The sequence below is a fragment of the Scylla paramamosain genome, chromosome 17, assembly GCF_035594125.1.
Source record: "Scylla paramamosain isolate STU-SP2022 chromosome 17, ASM3559412v1, whole genome shotgun sequence".
In the NCBI taxonomy this organism is placed as follows: domain Eukaryota; kingdom Metazoa; phylum Arthropoda; class Malacostraca; order Decapoda; family Portunidae; genus Scylla; species Scylla paramamosain.
In genome coordinates, this window is record NC_087167.1 from 2,042,762 (window position 1) to 2,065,392 (window position 22,631).

The following is a 22,631-nucleotide window of genomic DNA, read 5'->3' on the forward strand; positions in this document are numbered from 1 at the left end:
AAGCCTTTGGTGTTGAGCATATATGGCTCCTTATATATTTTCAAGGGATCCATCATTATCTTCTCACTTGGTGAATGAACACCACCTTCACCACACAGGAGCAAGGAAGGTTGTGGTGACCTGGCAAGGAAGAGGGATCGCCTGCTCGGCGGTGATGGTGATGTAAAACTCGAGCCGCGATCCGCCTTTCCCGCCGTGTTTACATAATTCAGAGGCGACACTCACTACTAGGGTGTTGCCTTGTCTCGTGACACCTGACAGGTAGCAACAGGAGCTACCACAGGAAAGTAATACAGACAAATTGCACTTCCTAACGTGTGGCCTGAAGCGTGAAGATAAGGCAAGTCGCATGAGTTATTGAGAATACCGTGACCGCGTGGTGCATCGATTAAGGGCCTTTTGTTATAATCAGTTTTTGTCGGTACGCGTGGGTGATTAGCGACTCTTTACTAATGGTTTACTTTGGCTTGGTGCTCGTTGTGGCCTTCAGAGAGAGAGAGAGAGAGAGAGAGAGAGAGAGAGAGAGAGAGAGAGAGAGAGAGAGAGAGAAAGGGGCACGTATCTTTATTTTCATTATACGTGAGATAAAGAAGTCTTGATTATTGCAAGGGTTATTTCAGGTAGGGACCGAACATGTTGTAAGGCTCCATTTGGTGACTTCAGAAGGATACTAATGGCTGCATGACGGGGAGGGCGGTGAAGAAAAACATAAGAAAAAAAAAGAAGGTTGAAAGCGAATGAAGGGGAGATATGGTAAAAAATTATGCCATAAAAGCAAATTAATTTAAGATGCGAACAACTAACTCGACAAAACCATAGACATGTATTTGAAAAATGTTTATTTTTTTTTTAGGAAAGGAAAGAAAATATTGAGCTAAAACGATAATCAGACCATAAAAAAATGTTAGAATTACTTATACAGTCACTGATATATGATTTTTTTCTCTTTTTTTTTTTTTTTTTGTGTGTGTGTGTGTGTGTGTGTGTGTGACAGGTATATTTTTAAGTCTCTATTGGAAGAGTGATGAGGGACAAGTGAAGAGAAGAGAAGTGATGGAGAGCAGGTGAAGGTGAGAAAAGTGATGGAGGGCAGGAGGAGGGGAGAGAAGTGGCGGAGGGTTGATGGAGGGGAGGGAACTGATGGAGGGTTGATGGAGAGGAGGAAGAGTGGAGGGGTCTGGGAGTGGCAAGGACCATGACCAAGGGAAAAGGGAAAGATTTTTGTTACACTACCTATAAACGTGACGGACACATGACACGTTATTTTTGCACAGGAACCTTCAGAAAGACCAACATGTATGAACGATATCCGCACTTTTCTTCCGTGTATGTGTAAGAGAGAGAGAGAGAGAGAGAGAGAGAGAGAGAGAGAGAGAGAGAGAGAGAGAGAGAGAGAGAGAGAGAGAGATAACCCTAGTAAAATATACATCCAACATTGAGTACTAAAGTTTCAAAAAATTATGTTGTTCTCGTCCTGACTATAAAATACAGTGAAAGAGGCAAGAATATGTAAAGCCTTACCTCCTTGGCTGCGGGAGAGACAAGAGGATCACATCAATGAATCCTCAGATGATCAAAACGTAAGCTAAATCTTAGGAAAAATACTGGTTTGATGATATTGACTAGTACTCGTATAGATCAGGAAATCATCAAGTGCTGTCAGTCATTTGCCCTTGTGAGCCTCTTTGCATTCGTATAGTCATGGAAGGAAAACTTCAGAGCTTTCATAGTATATGGTGTTTGGTGTAATAGTAAGGCAGTGTCATATCCCGAAATTTCGCTGTTTAATTAAGGCTATAGTTTCTACTGAGGTTAATTTCACTACTTTGAAAAATGAGATTCCGTTCCTACCGTCTACTGAAGCAAATATTAAAGTGACACTACATCATTTGTTATTTCTTATAAGATCTGTACATCTGATAAAATAGATTAGCGCCTCACGAAACAAAACCAAATGTAGATTTTGTTTCCGATACAAGAGTAATAATAATTGCCTTCCTGTCAACATTGCCTCTACTGGTATTGGAATGTTCGTGGACATATACAGCTACTTTCACTGGGTGTGTCTATACTAACACTCTCCTGTTGTAAAAAATATTGGTTACCACTGGAGGCGCCACGTGATACAACTTGCTAATCAAATCTCCAAATGAACACGTCGCGGCCACCCCAGCGCGCACAGCATCAATATTGACAAACACTATTGCATTATAGATCCTTTGTGGGAGAAAAAAAATATTGAGGACTCAGAAATTCGCTAAATCGAGCTCGACTCAGATGTGTTGCGTGCTGCATGGAGAGTTGCAGCCCTCCTAGGAAATCTTCGTAAATATCAACCATGTATTAAAGGAATATTCAGAAATGTGCACCTTTCCTCGTAAGTATTAGGTGTAGGCGAGGGAAGATGGCGAGGACAGGCGTGTGGCAACACTGTTTCATTAACCCGGGGGTAAACACTGGCCAGGGTCTGAGCCTTTCTTATGGCACCTTCTTAAATATCTAGACAGATACACCATCGATCTACTCTCTCTCTCTCTCTCTCTCTCTCTCTCTCTCTCTCTCTCTCTCTCTAAGACCAAAAAAATGTTATTGGTTCTATAACGCTGGATGGTAAAGATGCTGTGTTAGGGAGGGAGTGAGAGTGTATCGGACGGGGGTGAGTGGGAGGGCGGGTCTATGGTAGCCCGGCACCCAGGGGGATTCACTGGTCTCTCATCCTATTGACCTCATCGCCTCGCAGTTTTCTGATACATGTAAGAGAGACGTGTCAGAAGTCTCTCTCTCTCTCTCTCTCTCTCTCTCTCTCTCTCTCTCTCTCTCTCTCTCTCTCTCTTGTGTAGCAACTTTTTTTTTCTGTGTTGCCGACCTGTGTGTTGTTTTAACTTCTCAGTTCATTATAATGACTCCACGCGATCTTACTCTTGTGTTCCCATATGAATCAGTCATTATAATGTGTTTGTGCCTCGGTACCCCTCTCACGTTCCTCCCACATTAACTTGTTCTTTTCATACTTGTTTTGCTGAACGCTGATCATTATTTATGGTGGAAGCTTTTGTGTCTTTTTTTTAGGAAACATAAAGATCGTCACTCTCAAGGGAAATATGAGTTATTACACTAGTCTTGTCTTTGCATCGTGACCTTGGCAACACCAGCTCCCACACATCTCAAGTCTTTTCATTGTGTTCAGAATATTATATACACATCGGAATGAGATCGCTGTCATCGTTATGCACGTCATTATGTATGTAACGTTTAACTCATGATTTATGGTGTTTACATTAATCTTAACCAACCATTTCGAAAACAGCACGTTAAGGTCGCCTCAAGACGTTAATTAAGTATGTATGTAGACGAATGATGGGGAAACCATGGCTAATGTCTTTTAAAGCATAGCGAATGTGAATGCAAACTAATACCGTAGGTTGGGATGAATAATTGGGTCAGTAAACAAATAAATGTTCATTCGGGGCGCGACACACGAAATAACAGTTTAAATGATAACTCCTCCGTTAATCGATACTTAGAAATGTCAAGATACTCAAGGTGTTAGCCAGCTCGAGTCCTGCAGCTGCTCGGGCTTCGACCAAACTTGATGCCAAATTCCTCCACTGTATTCGTTTTTAATATTACTCACATAGGCGTCGGTGATTTTTTTTTATTCTTTGCTATCCAGACGTGCTCAAGTGTGCGAAGAATTTATTTTGTGCACAGACAATATAAGAATTTTTTTTTTTCTAAATCTACAGAGTTGATTATACGAATCCCGATGGGCGCTATCGTACTGACAGTAAAGAATCATTGTTAAGGTATCATTATGGAACATCATTCAAAACCACAATAACTTCCAGCTGACCAAGCAAAAGAAGGAAGAAATAAGACATCAAAGAATATGAAGCCTAATTTCGACGTTGCTGACTCCTAATTACTTGTGTCATCCATACAAACCCTTCCACGTCAGAAAACGGGCAGCTCAATTGAGCTTGCGCCATGGACAGAATGAACTACGAACACGAGTTGTCTGCTTGTTCATGTGTGTGTATGTGTGTGTGTGTGTGTGTGTGATGATAAATAAAGGAGTGAATGACTAATTAAGGTCACAAGGCCCTGCCATGAGTCGTAGTGGACATTCCACCGTGACGGGAGGTGGCGTGACAAGACCCTCGTATGCAGTGTATAAATCATAAAGGGACAACTTATGAGCCTCTTGTCACGAATATTGCTTCACTCGGTACTTGTGACACGGGCTCGTGATCCTCCCTCAGTTCGATAACACACACAGGTAAAGGAGGACTCCAACATTACCCCTCAAGTACTCTCAGTGTGCCTCAAGGGGGTGTAATTGCCATTGTTCGTCATGGGGAATGAGTGGTTTACGTGTGTCTTCACGCCAGGACTGATACACCACTGGTGTGTCTCTGCCTGTCCCACCAGTCTGCTCAAATATTAAGAGGCAAAGGTGAACAAACATAATTAAGCTTATTTACTCAGAACTCCCGTACGATTTAAAAAAAAAAAAAAAAAAAAAGTATTAATGAAGACAAAACTTTTTTTCTGGTTCGTTGCATAAGTTTAACAAGGTTTTCATTAAATTGATAATAATCCGATGCCAAGTTTTTTTCAAATGATTTTGTGAATTTCGTTCTAATGAAGGCTTTATTGCACTGCCTCTTTCACCCGCCAGAGAAAGACGTACCAATAACTCCGATTTCTTTCGATAGGACAAGGAATTTTCCTGACGTGGCGTAACCTTCATCACCTCGTAATTAGCAGGGTGGCCACCTCACCCTCGCCCTCAGCCGAGCAAACACAGCCACAATGGCCGCCGCCTAAAGTAAACACACCTTGCAACCTTCCGAAAAAGGAGAAGAGTTAGGAATTTACTGTTATTTCTTAGCAAGTGTTTCCGATGAAATTGCTACGTCACGACCTAAGTTGTTGTTTCAGGCAGAAAAAGTAGCACTAGATGAAATGAAGTGCAGAGTGGCGCCGGGATCAAAAAGTCTTAGAACTTTTTCCTCATCTCATTCCCCGAAATACATAGTGCTACGGATGTCCCCTGATGTAAAGGCACTGAAAACTGATCACCATTCTGTCTTGCAGTATAACATCAAGAAGAAAGAAGAGGTGATGCCAGAAGAACCCCAAATGCCAGATAACCCGCTCATGAGGAAGAAGAAGACACCCGAGGAACTTGCTGCAGAAGCCGAGGCCGAAGATCAGGATGACTTTACGAGTGAGTAGCAGATGGCGGTGGGCGGAGAGAGAACGGGGGGTAGGGTGGGGACAGAAAACATGAACACAGATGTACGGGTCATGTACACACACACACACACACACACACACACACACACACACACACATACACACACAACACGACAATGCACTCCGCTATACTATTCACACACACACACACACACACACACACACACACACACACACACACACACACACACACACACACACACACACACAAACATACACACACACACACCACTACAATGCACTCCGCTATACTATTCACACACACACACACACACACACACACACACACACACACACACACACACACACGGTAGGAGGAGATAACTGTTAAGATCATTTACTCCCATGCAATAAGTATCTACGTAACCTTAGTTAGGAATAAGGCCACAGAAGTTTTTAGCTATATCAGTATAGTATAGGAATTGATGTAGGAGTGTAGAAGTAGAAGCAGTGGGCATGAACAGAGGTAATGGACTCAGTGAATAAAGAGTTAGCAGCGCTGGTGACCGAGGTGAAGTACTTACTGCTTTGCCTTCTTAACCTCTACTGCATTGTTGCTTTTGCCACTTCCAGATACACCCTCACGATGATCACTAAAGCCACCACCTTCAGTAGACATTTCAAGCTCCCATCACGAATATTACTATCAGTGTTGTTTACTCAGTGTTTAAATAGCCTACCCTTGCTCTCTCTACCGTCCCTTCCACAGCTTTCAACACGATGTGGTATGTAACCTCCAACATCCCTTCCCTCTATGCCATTTTGAACCAACTAATATAACGCCCTGCACAGCTAGTTCTCTCCACCTCACCAGCCTTCACTCTGTCGTCATCCTCATAACACTGCACCGCCATCGCCGCTGTCAATGTACTCTGGCCTTTACTGACCTCTGCCACTTTTCCAGTCGTTATCATCACTTCTGCTTGCTGTGGTTGAGTCTCTCTCTCTCTCTCTCTCTCTCTCTCTCTCTCTCTCTCTCTCTCTCTCTCTCTCTCTCTCTCTCTCTCCAATACTACTCCAACCTTTACTATCACCAAATAAATTGTCACCACCACCACATGACTTTCCAGCTCACCATTACTAACACCACCATCACCATCATCACTACCATCACCCACCACCATCCCAGCCAGGGCGAACAGGAGCCACCAGGACCCACTATTCCCTGGGAAGCCGCCCCTTCAGTCAACACCACCGCGGGTCCCATTGGAGTTACTGTTATCAGGCAGTAATATTCCCGGCACCAGTCTCTTCCCCCGCTATCTGGCCGCACCCCTGTCTGAGTCCCCATCTGCCTCCTCCCACTGCTCCTGGGATGATGTCCACGCGTGTGCATACTACTTGGACCAACGCTTGACCCCCAGACTATTCGAAATTCCTCATTTATCTCTGTTAACCTGGTGCCAATGGTTTGTTTCCTTCATGATTGGGACAAAAGTAAAGTGCTTTCCTGTATCTTAATCATAGGTGATCCTCGAAGTGTTGGTGTTTCCTATAGTTACGAAACATGAATGATTAACCTATCGTTATTCAGTATCATTCATGAATAAACAGTACTGTGCCCTAATCTCCCGCCCTCCCCTCCCGCTTCCTTTGTCCACGATATGGTTCTTCCTCCGTTCCGGGTCGCCATTACCCTCCCCTCACCACACACGCTGCCACAGTCATCGATACCAAGAGCACGTTCCTGACGAGACTCAGTGCCCTATGAAGTCATGTGATCCTCAAGGCCTCGCTCCCAGACCTGAGTCGACTTACCGCTCTTCCTCTATAGTGACTCCACCTCCTTTGTCTTGCTATGAATCCTCCCCCTGGAGAGGTATCCCCCGAGCCTCTCAGGAGTGCGAGAGGCAGGGCGGTGGGAAGGACGAGAGGTGGATCAGTTGGGAAGGGAGGCGGTTCGTTCGTCTCCCTTGTGCCCCTCACTAGTGTGGGGAAGTGTGGCCGCCTTACCCCGGCAGGACGTAGGGCGAGACTTACCTTTGAAGCTCATCATACTACTCTCTCTCTCTCTCTCTCTCTCTCTCTCTCTCTCTCTCTCTCTCTCTCTCTCTCTCTCTCTCTCTTGGGCCTGGTGGCTCCGTGGCACAGTGCTCGGCTCGCGGCCTTAAGGTTGCGAGGTCGATTCTGGTTCACGGCAGTGGAGATTTTCGGTGGGAGAGAAGATGTTTTCTTGTAATCCTAGGTTAGGCCTCCTTGCTGCGGCGTCATAACCCAAACTATCTCCAGTATGCTCTCTCTCTCTCTCTCTCTCTCTCTCTCTCTCTCTCTCTCTTTTCCATTGGTGTAACCCTTTCAGCGTCAGTCCCATGAACACTTTGTAGGCAAGCATTACATGTGTGTACATTGGTGGAGGGACAAACAAGGAGTCGGTGTCGCTACTCACCTGGATGCCGGGGGTTGGATTGCTGCATTAGAAGATAATAATAATACTGCATCGTGCGCTTTATTTTTATTTAGTTGAATTAACTCTAATCTTATTCAACCTGTTAATCTGTCTACATCTATATCTGTTTATCTGCTTGTCTTTAACTATATATAATCTTTTCCACAGATCAATCTATACATCTAAATATCTACCTGTACCTGTCTCTAATATCTGTTCTCTTGCATGTTGTTATAATGCATGGCTGTTATTATATTATAGTATGATTTAATATATTCTAAATTGTATCCTAATTAAGTGAACATACATAAAGTGTACAAGGCAGACTACATGAAGGAGAATTACATAATCATAACACAACATTTTATTTCATTTTTTAGATGTAAGTTTTGTTGGTAATCTCAGCTTTGGGGTTGGTAAAGGAGTCGCAGTGATTGAGTTGTGTTCATAATATAATTTTCTTTTCTTCCTTTATTACAGAGTTGAAAAACACCATAGAAACACAAATAAATGAAGTGAAACAGCAAATAGAAGGTGAGTTAGATCCTGTATCTGGATAAAAGCTTGGTGCATATATATCAATGGTGTATAAAAAAAGTTCCATATATTATATACATAGTACTCTCGATAGCAGAAAATATAGCTGGAACTCACTTTTTTTTCCATTATTTACTAGAAAAAGTGTCCACAGCCACGGATGGTGAGTCACTAAAGGAGTAAAGTACCGTGTTTTGTATCCGTACAGTACTTACAGTGTTGTGGCTATGGTGGCCTCAGAGTATCAGTCTGAGTAGGCACAGCAGTAGTGGTATTACTGGCCGTTGAAAATTTGATGATCTTAGAAATGCAGTAAATTAATACAGTGTAAACGTTGGACATAATTTTATGAAGCTTTTTGAACACAGTACCCATTGGAATTAGATTGTGCTGAAGATAATGTGCCGTTACATTGATGCTTGATGTTCTAACCTCTCATAATTATGGCCACTTAACGAATACGCCATTGACTTTGATCAAATTAGATAGTGTCTTTGTAGAACAGAAAAGTTGTGCTGTAATGTGGATTACGTATGTAGATACTTATATAGAGGACATAAGTGTTGTGACTGCAATAGGATTCGGAATTTTCGTAACAGGATGTCAAGTGAAAATAAAACAAAAAATTAAACACTATTTACAGAAACAAAATACAGATGAAATAATGCATCAGCCAAAGAACTGGAAAGAATAATATATTGACACATTGTATACCATATATTAGTACGTGTTGCACTAAATGAGCAATTTCTACAGGCTTTTATTTGATGTTGATGCTAATGATTGTCAGACTGCGCACAGTGAATTAACTCCGACCACAGAATATTGGTATTGAGCTGAAGGCGTACAAATTAAGTTTCTTTACTCCTATTGAGCATATTTCCTGCTCTCTGCCCGCGGTGATCACACACTGCCGTCTGGCCTGAGTCGTGCCTTAGTAATCTCATTGTAGAGTTTCACATACAGTAAAATACCACAATACTAGAACACCACCAACAAAACTCTGAAAAAGAAAGGTTGTTAACGTTAATTTTAATCTTTGAATCTCACGACGCATCACAAAACAAGGCGTGCTTCTGTATCAAATTATGAAGTAATAATTCGATGAAAATTCGTAATTCATTGAAGTCGTACAACTTCTGCACCAACAACATTTTATTGAAGTTGTTTTAAGCTCGAGATCACATTAAGAGTTAAATAACAGATGTAGGAATCCAAGCATCAATTACAAATGGCTTACGCCAAGTAAGGCAGACTGTAGCGTTTGAGAAGCAGCGAGCGGCAGGAGTCAGTAGGCAGTCAGTAGGCCTAGCCACACACGGCCCTTCCTCCAAATAATAAGTTTTATCTTCCTTATAATAAACAAATAATGTAAATACTCATCTGTAGTAACCTAAGGTGTATAAAACCCTTACCCTTTGTAGTGGTAGACTCACCTTATTTATTATTTGTACTGCAGTAAATATTCAAGCTTGAGTTTTGCTTTGTGAAATAGTCAGCTCCCTTTCTCTTATACATATAACTTGCTTCAGTTTATATTAAATCCTACAACGTAGAGTAGTTCTTCTGGTGAACAATCCAAACACACACCGCCAATGACCCTGTCCCCGATCTGGCCGGGGCTAAGGGGCTGCGGGTGTTGGGGAGGGGAGACACCCACCCGTCCCTTCACACCCTGGGTGACGATCAGCAAAGGGAAACTTTTCACTCATGATTACTCAGTTTTATTCTCTTTTAGCTGCGTAATTTTATTTCCGCCTTATTTTGAGTACAAAGCTCGTACATAACAGAAAACTAGCATAAGTACGACAGTGCAGGGCACGCGGCGACAGATATGATAAGTGTTGACAGTGTGGCAGGTGGGACGACCCAGAACACGACACTTTAATTGAAACTCTAACTAAGCTGTCAGACAAGGGATGGTGCCAGGAAAAACAGCGGCACGTAAACAACGAAACAAAGCTTCATTCAGGCAACTGTAATATATATATATATATATATATATATATATATATATATATATATATATATATATATATATATATATATATATATATATATATATATATAAACCTTAATCATTATTATCACGTCTGCAGCAGAATAACATCACGTTTTTGCGGCACTTAAAGGGAGCACTTGACTACTAAGTCTGTAGTAAGTGAGATCATCACTCGCCTCTCTCGATGACATAGTAAAACAGAACTTTTCGCTCAGATGGGAGCCACAGTCAGGCTATTACGAGGCTTCCAAGTATTCTGGCAATATGTGATGGCGTATCATCGTCGGACTCGGCCGCAGTTAAAGAACAAAGCGTTGACGTCAAGTGTTCTGTTATTCATATAAATATCTGCTCTATCACTTATTGAACAAAATATAAAAATAGAAATCCAAAACCTCAACATCAAGGCGCATGGCACGCTTTGAAAGCCGTGATGGGTTTTGTTAATAGCAGAAATTTACTTTTGTATTTGTTTATTATGGTGAGAACAGAGTATACGTTCTGATTTTCATTTCGGCGAGAGAGAGAGAGAGAGAGAGAGAGAGAGAGAGAGAGAGAGAGAGAGAGAGAGAGAGAGAGAGAGAGAGATCTCCGTTATCTAATTCAGCCATCGACCGAAATCTCAAGAATATAAATCAAAATACTGACCGGAAGAATGAGTTACTAGGGTTCGGACCCCATACATAACTGCTCCCTAGGCGATCAGAGACGATCATGGGCCGGTCAGACGCTGCTGTGCCGCGCCTCTTCCAGGAGGGATTCGCTGGCTGCCTCTTATAATGACAGGCGCCCCAATACGTTCCTGCGAGTGAAACCTTGAGTAAAGAATCCCCTATGACTTGTGAATTATGCACCATAACTTGGTAGCTGAGAGTAGTTTCAGATTTGGTTCTCCCTCCCATTCCCCCCCCCATCTCAATGCTCTGATAACCTGAAGCGTTGCTCTTCGGTCAGGCAAGTGGCAACATCCCCCCGTTGAATGAATTCATATAGATGTCCATACACTGCACGAAATCACCCCCTAAAGAAATTAGAAAATATGATCAGTGCCCTGTAGTTGTTTAGTGACGACTTGCCATAGCTGTATAGAAACCAATACATAGTGAAGGCACCGGCCTGTAGAGGCTGGAGGCTCCTCGTATGGATGTCCGTGGTGGCAGTACATGGTGCTCGCAGGAAGGGAGCAGACACCCACCGTGCTGAGTCCAGTAGTCTCCTGCTCGAGGTTCTCTGTGGCTGATGTGGTGCATTTCAGTTACCTTGACTCATTAATAAAATAGTGCATGAAAAAGGCTTGCAGCAAATATTTTTCTTAATGAAATAATTGCACGTTGGTGCACTCTTGAATAATCATTAACTGATTTTTACCAAAAAATCATGCAAATGAGGTATGATCATGTGGATCACCTCGTATATTTTTCATGATTCCTATAATACATAATGTTTTTCACGTACAAGTAGCTGCATCATTAAATTACGGCTTCTCACCCTTATCCCTTATCCTCAAAAATTCATAAGGTACAATAAAAGTTTGTATAGTACCTTGTACCTTAGAACACTAGTCAAGACGCTTTACCACCGCTGATTGCTACATCAGGTACAACAAAACTAAATGAGTCCATTTTGGTGTCAAGCGGGTTCATTAAGTTGCTGATCAATGGAAAGTTTACGTGTTTGCGGGCCTTAATCTCGTAAAATGTATGTCAAGATGAAGAGATAATAATGGTAATAATGAACGAACAGCAGTGAATTCTTTGAAATTCAAATGCTAGAAATCATTATTACTTTACTACTAACGGAATCCTCGCAACCACCGAGGAGCTCACCGAGGCTGTCAGGAATTACATAACATTTTTGAGGGAAATACTTTTAATGTTCACACACACACACACACACACACACACACACACACACACACACACACAGAGAGGGGAGTGTCTGCGCATACCTGGTTCATTATGGTCCAATGCAATTGTTCATAATTTTGAATCGTCTTTACATTTGACAATAAGATCATTGATCCTCTAGTTCTCACAACACTATACAATTAAAGACTACAATATAAATGTTGGGATGAAGGAGAATTTTCTGTTAGAACTGTTTTGGACTTAATACACGTCACGTTCGTAACAGCCTTGACGATCTTTGCCTTTGTGCCACCACTGTAGCAACCAGCGGTGGATTCACTAGCGTCTGCCCTTAAATGCCTGGTGTCTAAATGTAGGCTAGCTATGGGTAAAAAAATTGACCTGATACATTTTCCCATTTAAAGGAGTTTCATCGTGTGTGGATCTGCTTCAGTCTGTGTGTCTAGTAATGATAAGCCGGTCACCAGCGTGCCTCTGGTGGGCGTGCTCACTGTAGTATCTCATATTACGGACAAGATTTATTCCTAGCACCCGAGTCAAAGAAGCCTTTTAGGTTTTATTTAATCCATTAGTGTGGGTGAATGAGTGGTACAATTCCCTAGACAGTCTTATGTACCGTGTAAAGATGGCAGCAAAAAGAGCATACTTTTCCCTATAAGTGTATGATGTTTCATTATATCACAGCCCGAGTGTTCCATAGAGCTGCTTAGATAGTCTGACTTGCAGTACAGTAAATAACTCCATGTTCTCTGTATTTTTATTTGGTATACTTATTAGGATAGTTTTCTATACTATATGTCAGTGAGATTAGTCATCCCTTGGGAATAGACCAAGGTGAAAATAATCCAGTTTATTAATTGTTTGACTGTCTTCACGGTATGACACTAACCGATATCCATTTTGTTTCTCCCCCTCCCCCCTTCATGAAATATTAGAAAAATTTCACATTCTTAGCGGTGGTAAGTCGCAGATGTACTTAATCTGTTTTGTCATATAGCTCTTCTGCATCAGCTGACTGCAAAAGTTCTCTTACCTGTCAATTCTGTCTTACTGCCGAAACTCAGTCAAGCTCTCATGCACAGTTTAATGCAGGGCGGAGCTAGTGAACCACGTCTTCTTATTTCATCTAAGAATTCATGTAGTAAATGTACGTATTTGTAAAGTCATGTGTGCTTGTGTAAAGTTATGTGTCCTTAGGTGTGTGTGTGTGTGTGTGTGTGTGTGTGAAGTGGTGGCGTTTGCTACCCTCCATGTGTGTGTGTGTGTGTGTGTGTGTGTGTGTGTGTGTGTGTGAAGGGAAAGGGGATGTAGGTATGTAGCTGGTGTGTGTGTGTGTGTGTGTGTGTGTGTGTGTGTGTGTGTGTGTGTGAGGGGGGAAGGAGTTGTAGGTATGTAGGTGGATGTGTGTGTGTGTGTGTGTGTGTGTGTGTGTGTGTGTGTGTGTGTGTGTGTGTGTGTGTGTGTGTGTGTGTGTGTGTGTGTGTGTGTGTGTGTGTGTGTGTGTGTGTGTGTGTGTGTGTGTGTGTGTGTGTAGGTAAGTAGATAGGAAGGTAAGTAGCTGAGTGATAGGTGGGTGTGGTTCTAGGAAACCTTTTCTACCGCCCTGCATTAAGTTTGGACAACATGTCGATTTAAGCAGACAAGTTGTGCTAAAAATAAACGATAACTAAGTTTACCATGTCGTGTCTATTTGTTGAGAGACTGAGTATCATGACTCCTCACACAATCAATCCTTACACTCAACGTCTCTCACTCACTGATCTTCACTGGCTATGTAGTAGTTCATGTGAAATTTCTCCCTGACGCGTGTGGCACAAGTCTTCTCTCACCGCTCATGGTTTGACGTATCCATACTTTGCTGCGTGTCCTTAGGTTTCATTATTGTTTATGTTTTGGTGTATAGACGTGCTGTCCGTGTGTCTTCTCCCTGCAGCTGCAGTTCCTTACTTGTTACTTATTCATCTACTCACCTCTTCAAGAGTACTGCTCTCCGCGGTGCTCACAGGGCATGTAGTGACCGCTAAACTCAACATCCGGACGTCACACTGTTCCTCGTGAGCGTGCATGATGCACTTCACAGGCAGCTCATTACGTTTAACTTTCTCCTTCAGAAGAGTTTTGTTTTGATGACTGCAATCTACACATCATTTCTATTGCATATAAATTCAGGAACAATTTTTGCTGGTGTCATCCCTTGTCAACTATACAACAAAATCCAGTCACATGTACTTTTTTTCTATAAGTTTGGAAGTATTGATGTTAGTAACTTTTTTACATTTCATGGCATCAAAGGAAGGGCGAGAAAGCCACCTCGCGAGATGGCAGCAGAGGCAGCCTACTGACACGCCCTGTACCCTGTCTCCCTCTATCCCTCTCTCGCTGTCTCCCTGTCCCTCGCTCTACTCTACCGGACCCGCGAGAAACTGCTCCCCTTGAGCTGTGTGTTCTCTCCCTCACCCCTATACACCTCTGTGTCAACCACTGTGGCGGCCTCGATGCTCCCCCTCCCTGACCCTCCCTGCCCTGTCCTGCCCAGCCTCTGTACTGGTGTTGTGCCCGTGTAGCCCGAGCGCCGCCCAAACCTTGCCGCCCTCCTTGCTTTTCGTGTGGTGAATTATGCTCTACCTCATTTTTTTCCGTAAAGTTTTCAACACAGTTTGTCTTTTAATTTACCATTTTTTCTTGTTCAGTATAAAAATGTAAATTAAAAATAGTGCATAAACAACAAGCACCACTAACAAAGTATAAATCTAATTTCGAAATACCCCCAGTGTACATATACAACAGGCCAATCCTCACGCATATTAAAATGATGCTGTAAAATCTCCAAGCTCTTAAGAATTCCCTAACGCCAGTCGGTATCTTACAGTTTGTTACACATGGATGCCATTTTCTTTAGACTTTTCAGCACTCTTCGGTACTTTGGTCACGTTTGCCTTTACTAATATATGTTCCGTAGTTTGTGTGAGTGTTAATGCATTACTAAATGTGTCTGATCATACGAATATGTCTGAAATAAAAAAAAAAATATACACATGTAATAAACGCAACATTTAATTTGCACATTTGTACGTAACTGTTAAGACTTCCACATAGACACAGTTATGGTTGCAAGATGAAATACACTGAACACCGATCTTAAGGAAAGAAAATTATCTAATGAGAATTTTGTATGAACATCATATAATAATGTCAAGAGACAAACTTGCACACAGTACTTTTAGAAAATAGGAAGTTGTTCTTACCTCATGAAATAATATCATAGCAAAGATTAAAGTTCTTTATAAATAATAAATAGATAAATAAATAGATATTTATATATACTTATGTATATATATAGTAGAGGAAAGCTGAAACACAGTTGAGACATCACTCATTCAGCTGGTAGTCAGGCCACACCACAAGCACCTCACGCGGCACACATACACAAGCGCAGCTTTCCATTAGCCACAACACCTCTGTGTGAACTAAATGAGCGTGCATGACAGAAAGGACTCTTGCTGACACACCCTCCTTTTCTACAGGCAAGTGCGTCCTGCAGTAAGGGCCTCCTCAGGCTACCCTGTGGGTCCTCCCGCCGCTATGCAACATGAAAGGCCTACAACCGTCTCCTTTCTAGGGCGACGACTTTACCACTATCTCTCTCTACCCCTGGCTGCGGTACTCCTGTCTTCTCCTCCGGGCTGAACAACTGCACCAGAGTTCATTGTATTCTATCAGCGACAACAACCAGATTTGTTTCCAGCCTTTAGAGTTTGAAGCGAACAGTTCATGAACATTCATACCAGGTACAATATAAGACCTCTAGTGACAGCAGGCTAGTCCACCATAGCTTGTCCTAAGACTGCCACCACCATCTTTACAGAAAAGATAACGTTAACATACTGGAAGACTTAGACAGTCATGAAAATAATGGTACTTAATCTGTTAAGTTGCCAAATACCTAACTCATACATTTCTAGTCCTTTTCGTTAAGAAGAAAAACGAACATATGAGTGAAGGAGAAAATGCTTCGATTTTATTTCCTCGCTTGTCATCTGGTTATGAGTAAATGATTCAACAGTAGGAATGCTGTGTAGCTGATTCACGAAGACCTGAGTTCTCAGTGCACTTTCACTTGCCTTCCTACGAAAAAAAAATCTATTTATAAGAGCCTTTACTTGAAAGTGATTTTGTATATAGTGTCCCCTTTCTTACAAGTGCTACCAAATGGTAAAGTGAGATCGTTAAACAATGTACCCTTTTCATATAGGAAGTTTTACTCATGTCAGGTCAGAGAGGCAGATGGTAAAAGATGCTCGCTGGTGCGGCAGCTGCTTCTTCATCGTCACTAGCGTCACCACCAATAGTTTCGAGCCATGTTCTCCAGTCTGGTCAAGTTTAGATAGTGAGTCAAGTTTTACGTGTTCAAAATTTAGACGTAAGAGAGGTGGATGCGTACATTTTCTCAAGTAGACTTATCCAGCCGACATCTTTATCCATGGTGCCTGCTGCCCGCCTTCCCTTGGTTGAGCAGACCCCTATGGTGTGGTGCCCCGCCCGGAGGCGAGGACGGGCACTACCGCGCCAGCTTCTAAGTTCAAGTTGTTACCGAGGTGTAACCCAACTTAATCGTCGATCATCGAAATCTCCGTTCGTCTAGCTTGTTTATTACCAGTGTGTTAATGAAGTTGAGGTTACGTTGTACTTATGAAATTAAGGATATGTTAAGGTCAGGGCATTTGACTGCATGTAGAAGCAACTAGCCTATGTCTGTTTGTCATTGCTGGATTTGCACTTCTCATGATTGGTCAAAACAGGTCTGTTTTACAGCGTCTGTTGAATCACCACTTAATTTAGAATTTTCGAACTTCAGGGTATGACATTTCAGTTACTTCAGTGCAATACATTTGACTACTAAACTATTAGATGTTTCAAAACTTTACTCATGCAACAAAATTGTCTTACAAAAATAAGTAGACAAATCTCTAAATACACACACACACACACACACACACACACACACACACACACACACACACACACACACACACGATGAGATAACTAAATAAAGATAGTTTCAAAAGTAACTAGATAATTTTGGACATGTCTATGCTCGCAAAGTGTCAAGCATGAGTTACCCTTCATGCCCAGGGGAAATTTTTCAGTGGAGATAACATTCTTGATTATCCTTCAAAGCTAAACCTTTCGTTTGAAAATATAACGTAAAAGTTCATACTGAGTTGATATTCAATAACAGTATTTGTTTCGTTTGGCCTCATGCATGACTGGGATCCACCAACACTTGTCACCGGGAGCATACACATCTACCAATTAGCCTGGTCAGATTCTTCCTCTCGTAACATTCATATTGCAGTTTACTACAGAGGGTGATGAGTAGGAGATTGCCCGCCAAAAATGTCACTCCAAAAGCTGTTGATTTTACAGTACTGTCAAATGTGTTGTGCAGCGAGTGTCTCGGGGCCACACTCCCTCCCCCTGGCGGTGCCCTATGCCGTGGCCAGCCACCCGAGGGAGAGAGGAGCCCCGTGGCACTCTTCTCGTGTCCGTGGAAACCTGAGTATCTTGTCTCTTAATTTCATGATGTTTAAAAGACGATTTTTTGTGTATTATCTTGTTTGTTTAAATCATGTATATGTTGTGTATATAAGACGTGTGACCTTGGCGGCTAAAATGCTACTACGATTCTCACTTGACGGGAGAGACGGTTTGGCAGTAACCCACATTCATGCTACTTTGACTCCACAAATTACTTCAATAACTGATTGTTTCAGTATAAAGTGATAAAACATTATCTGTTAATCATAACTAGAAAATGCATCCAATGGAGTTCAATATAAACAACTATCTTTTGAAAAAAAAAAATTAAATATTGTTAGATAACGCGTAGTAATTGTTTATCAGTGTAATTCTGCAATTCCAAGCATTAGGGGGGAAGCAAGCGTCCGTACTTGATGCATATTTCCGACATTTTATAATAGATTTTATATTTGCCTTAAGTCATTTCTTTGTTCTGTATAGGTAGGTTGGTGAGAGCCAGCACCCAAGGTTGGCCAGAGCGCGTGCGTGTGTGTGACGATGTATCGTGAGCAAAACTACACCCTGTTGTTATTAGCAGGCGTCAGTCTTTAAATCACAATTGTTATCTTGAGACAGAAGTGTTTATGCATATGTATATTGCCATGTTTACGTGCAGATATACATATGCTGTGCCCATACGTGATGTAATGTTGCCAAGTATCAAACACTGCAAGTTTCCCGATTCCGACTCTAGCCACCTCGTTGGTGTGTCCCTCTCTGCTCTTAGGCCGCTCCGGACTCGGACAACATGCAGTGTCGTCGTGGTGTGTGTTGTCTATATGTATATATACTAGCCTCACCTAGATGTGTTTATAGCTTTGTTCGAATCTCTGATACTCTTGTGAGAAGTATGGCTAATGAGGTACATGCATAATGAATGAGTAGTACGTAAGTCATGGCTTCCTTCACAGTAAATATTTTCCTGAGATTAAATTTTCTGAAACATATGTATACAAAGGGAAGTTTGATGTCAGGGCACCATGAAGGGGAGCAACACTAGTGCACATAACGTAATCCTTAGGTGATAGAGGCCGATACTTGGCGCATGATGAACCAAAGTTGACGAGGCCGAGGTGGCCGCCGCTCGTCGCTGCGCGCTGACTGGACCTGCGCAGCGAGGGGCAGGGCAGGCTGCTCCACTTTTGGGCTGACTCACCTCGAAAACCACTTCATTTCGCTGATTTTCATCTTTCCGAAACACTGTCACACACTATTTCTAAAAGCGAGGCTGACATATCCCTGAGCAGTGCTGGAATAAGGTGCGGACCAGAGTACCAGGAAGCCCCGGCGAAGGAGAACAGGTGGCAGGAGCTACTGGGCCCCGACAGCCACACCCTATCCCTAGCAGATTGCCTTGATGAAAGTAACAAGTGAAGTTTGAACACGATACATCATTGTCGTCACGCACCCTAGTCGAGTATGCGATACGTCTGGCAACAACACAAATCAAAATAACCAAGCGACTTGTCCTGTTAGTAACATATTTAGCGATCAACATGTATATTGTATTACGACAATGATTATTTTCCTTAGCTTTACTATGAGTTTTAAAGTCTTGCTTGAAATGTATGAATTTATTATTATTATTATTATTGTTATTATTATTATTATTTATTTTTATTTATTTATTTATTTATTTATTTTATCTTTTTTTTCTGCGCGTTACAATAGATCAAAGGGATTTACCAATCGACTAAAATTAATGAGATTCACCAGCAGATGGAGTCCTGCAACGTGTCTCTTCCGTGAAAAGAGAAAATAAATTTGTAGACTTTTGCTTACTGAAGCCAGAATCATACCCTAAATTACTTTTTCATCTAGACAAGTTGTTCTGACCCTTGTTGTTAACTACCGTTGTTGTTGATTTGATAGCCAGATACTACTAGCGAATTATGGTTGTTAGTCATTGTAATCCGGTAGGAACTACACGAGTTAATTCTCTCTCTCTCTCTCTCTCTCTCTCTCTCTCTCTCTCTCTCTCTCTCTCTCTCTCTCTCTCCTATATGACTTTCTCAGTTGGATCTCTCCTCTGATTTATCTCTGCATTCCTTGCTTTCTTCCTTCCTTCACCTCCTTCTGACTACCACCCTCCACCCCTCTTCCTCGTACGGTGAGCTCTCGCCTAGGGCAAAATCTATAGCCTTGTTGTAACATTCTCTGGATGCTCCATTTGACCTTTTCACGAACTCTTACCATTTCTTGTTGGGTAAAAAAAAATTCAAATGATACGATGCTACTAAAAATAATACATATAAGAAATAATTGTGGAATATCATAAATTACATATAACATATAAGACGTGTATGCTTATAAGCTACTTTGCCTTCTTCAGGAGCTCACTGTATTTCTTTAGTCCCTAGAAAGCCAATTAGAATGTTGCTGTGTGTAACAGAGCGCCATTCTCACTGGCTGTTAATGTCACTTGAGTATAGGAACGGTATGTGTCCAGGACGGATGTTCTTACCTGATTTATAAACATTTATGTACATGTCTTGTGGACCGTATCGTCTTAGGAATGAAACAATGATATAACTGATAAACTAAATGATAACAAAACCGTAGATATTAATACCCGTGGCAGGATAAAAGTGTTTGTTACCTGGCCTGAGTGGAACCTGACACGGTCTCACGAGGGTCCTCAAGACCGAGCCGTGCACAATGCGACGACTAACGCTTCATTAACACCAGGGAGGAATTTTCTCAATGTCAGGTTAATTTCCGGGGGTTTAAGAGTAATCACGATGCTACCGAGAGTAAACCGTTGAAAGGAAGAAAGGTTTTAATGCCTGGGACTGACCTGGGCAAGATATTCCTTCAGACTCAAAGAGCGAAGACCAGTGAGGGCTGGAGGAACTCTACTGCCCGGGCGGTGCAGGTCATGTCTCCTGTCTTCCCGCGAAGCGACAAGGCTCGTCATTTATTCCGTACGTTTACGATGTTACCTTCCAGTTGAGCCGAAAAAAGAAGCAATGGTGATATACATAAAAAAGCAAAACCTGAAAAAAAGTAACACAACGCAACCTTTAATATTCTTCCTTAGCCAGCACTCGCCTCACTCTGCTCTCACAGCTCACACCACCAACACAGGTCTTGGGGTCTGCTATGTCTGCTGTATGGAAAGATAAGGAACCTCGGCGTTAGCTGGGCTGCCGTTCCCTCCAGCTTGAGTTTTTTTATTTTGCGTCTTGATGGTTTACGCAACATTCAGAGTATCGAACAGCTGCTTTATTGCCACTTTGGAGATCATTCCGTATTTCATTTAAGTTTAAAGTACACATATCAGTTATCGTATCAAAGTACTTACTTAAATTCACGATGTAGTGTAATCAGCTGCACGTTAAGTATTCTTTGTAATCTCTTAGCTTGCGTTCGTAGTATTTTTCGAGGAAGGGTTGCGGGGTGCCCGCCGGAGGACCATCATGACCTACTAACTATGCACTGCTACTTCTTGATATACTCGTAGGATGACTTCCTTCGTAGCCTGGTCCTGTATTTCTGTCAGTGTTGTGCATGTCTTGTGAACATGAGTAAATAATTATATAATGAAGCGTTACTATAAATCATTATCTAAGGTTAGAAAGTTTATAGAAAACGTGAATCGGGAAGCCCGTCTGAATTGTTTATTTGTCACTTTCCTCTTTCAATGTAAGAAAAGTGAGAAGCCTTGCTGTAAATTTCTGTTTCCTAGAAAAAAATGTATCCATTACATCTCCTAGTATTTTTCACTCAGCTTTCCCCTTTCACTCCCTACTCTCCAGTTTACCAAAGCTAACACTAGTTGGTAGGAACTAGCAACAAGGTGTGTTCTGTGGGTTTCCCGTTGTATGACCTTTCCTTTCCTATGAGAGTTTTAGTTATACCTAATTCTAATTCTTAGAATCAAGCAACACTTTCTCTGTCACTCTCATGCTTCCTGAAGATACACTAATTTTGCAACTAAAGAATGTCTTGGGTCGCTGAGGTGGGCCGCACAGGCCTTAGGCGCCACAGCCGGGCGGGTTGTGACGGATAACTGCATCCTTATTTTTGTAACACTGACTAGAGAGTGTTCTCCACTCCGGGCGAACATCAACATGGCCTTTTTTGTGTAGGATTCATTGTCAATGATTTATAACACTTAGGTTTTATGAGATTGTAGTTGGAGATCAAATTATATTATTTAACTTTATTTGATATGAAAGAAATAGTTTTGGTAATATCATTAGAAAATGACAGTTATAGATGTATTATACAGATGCATTTGTAGTTATTGACATTTTTGAAACAAGAGTTCAAGAGAACTGCCCAGAAACATATCCAGAGCAAGCCACCCTCGCCCCTGTTTTCTGTAAGTTACTTGAGAAAAAGATGTAAACAATTGAGAATGTTTTCGGCATGAGTTCTTATCATTGTTATGGGTAGAGCAGTCTTCTTTAGGTAGTTTTACCGATGTTGAAAATACCTGTGATGTGAACAGTTAGTTGGTAAATCATCCCTTTGTTTATTTCTGCTCACGGAGCAAGCCCGCCACTCCCTTTGCAGTCACACTATTGTAATAAATAAGATACAGAGGACTCCAGTCTTTCATTTCCTCAACACACCTTATTTTAATATCAAGACGACTATCGTGCTTCAAATAAACTCGAGACTCGCAGAGCCAGTGAGCTATGAACTGAGCCTTGTGGGTTTGTATACAACTGAGGTTGACCCACACAACAGAAACTAGTGCTTTTGGAACCACCCACCACACTGATGAGGATGCGCTGCCAAATAATGGTATGGTAATGTAATGGCTTAATAATAGTAAAATAAGTTAGTCCATTCACCACAGCAGCCACAGCCGCTATCAGAGTAAAGTTCTGTGTATGTGAGTGTATATATATATATATATATATATATATATATATATATATATATATATATATATATATATATATATATATATATATATATATATATATATATAAACACACACACACGCGATGTTGCGCGCCTTCCCTTTTTTTTCATTGATGAA

The 22,631-nt window shown here is 41.7% G+C and overlaps 1 protein-coding gene across 4 annotated transcripts in view; it reads left to right on the forward strand.

The window, feature by feature from the left end:
* Positions 1-22,188, forward strand: part of LOC135108307 (complexin-like) — a 143,130-nt gene extending 120,942 nt beyond the window's left edge. Inside the window, exons 3-6 of one of the 4 annotated variants that reach the window (XM_064019134.1) lie at positions 5,101-5,233; positions 8,129-8,182; positions 8,325-8,348; positions 15,580-22,188. In XM_064019134.1, coding sequence (XP_063875204.1) covers positions 5,101-5,233; positions 8,129-8,182; positions 8,325-8,348; positions 15,580-15,599 — 231 coding nt within the window. In that variant the 3' untranslated portion in view covers positions 15,600-22,188. Of the gene's footprint in view, positions 1-5,100; positions 5,234-8,128; positions 8,183-8,324; positions 8,349-12,990; positions 13,015-15,579 lie in introns of all 4 variants that reach the window. The other 3 variants (XM_064019131.1, XM_064019136.1, XM_064019135.1) reach the window with 3 other exon arrangements.
* The last annotated feature ends 443 nt before the right edge of the window (positions 22,189-22,631 follow it).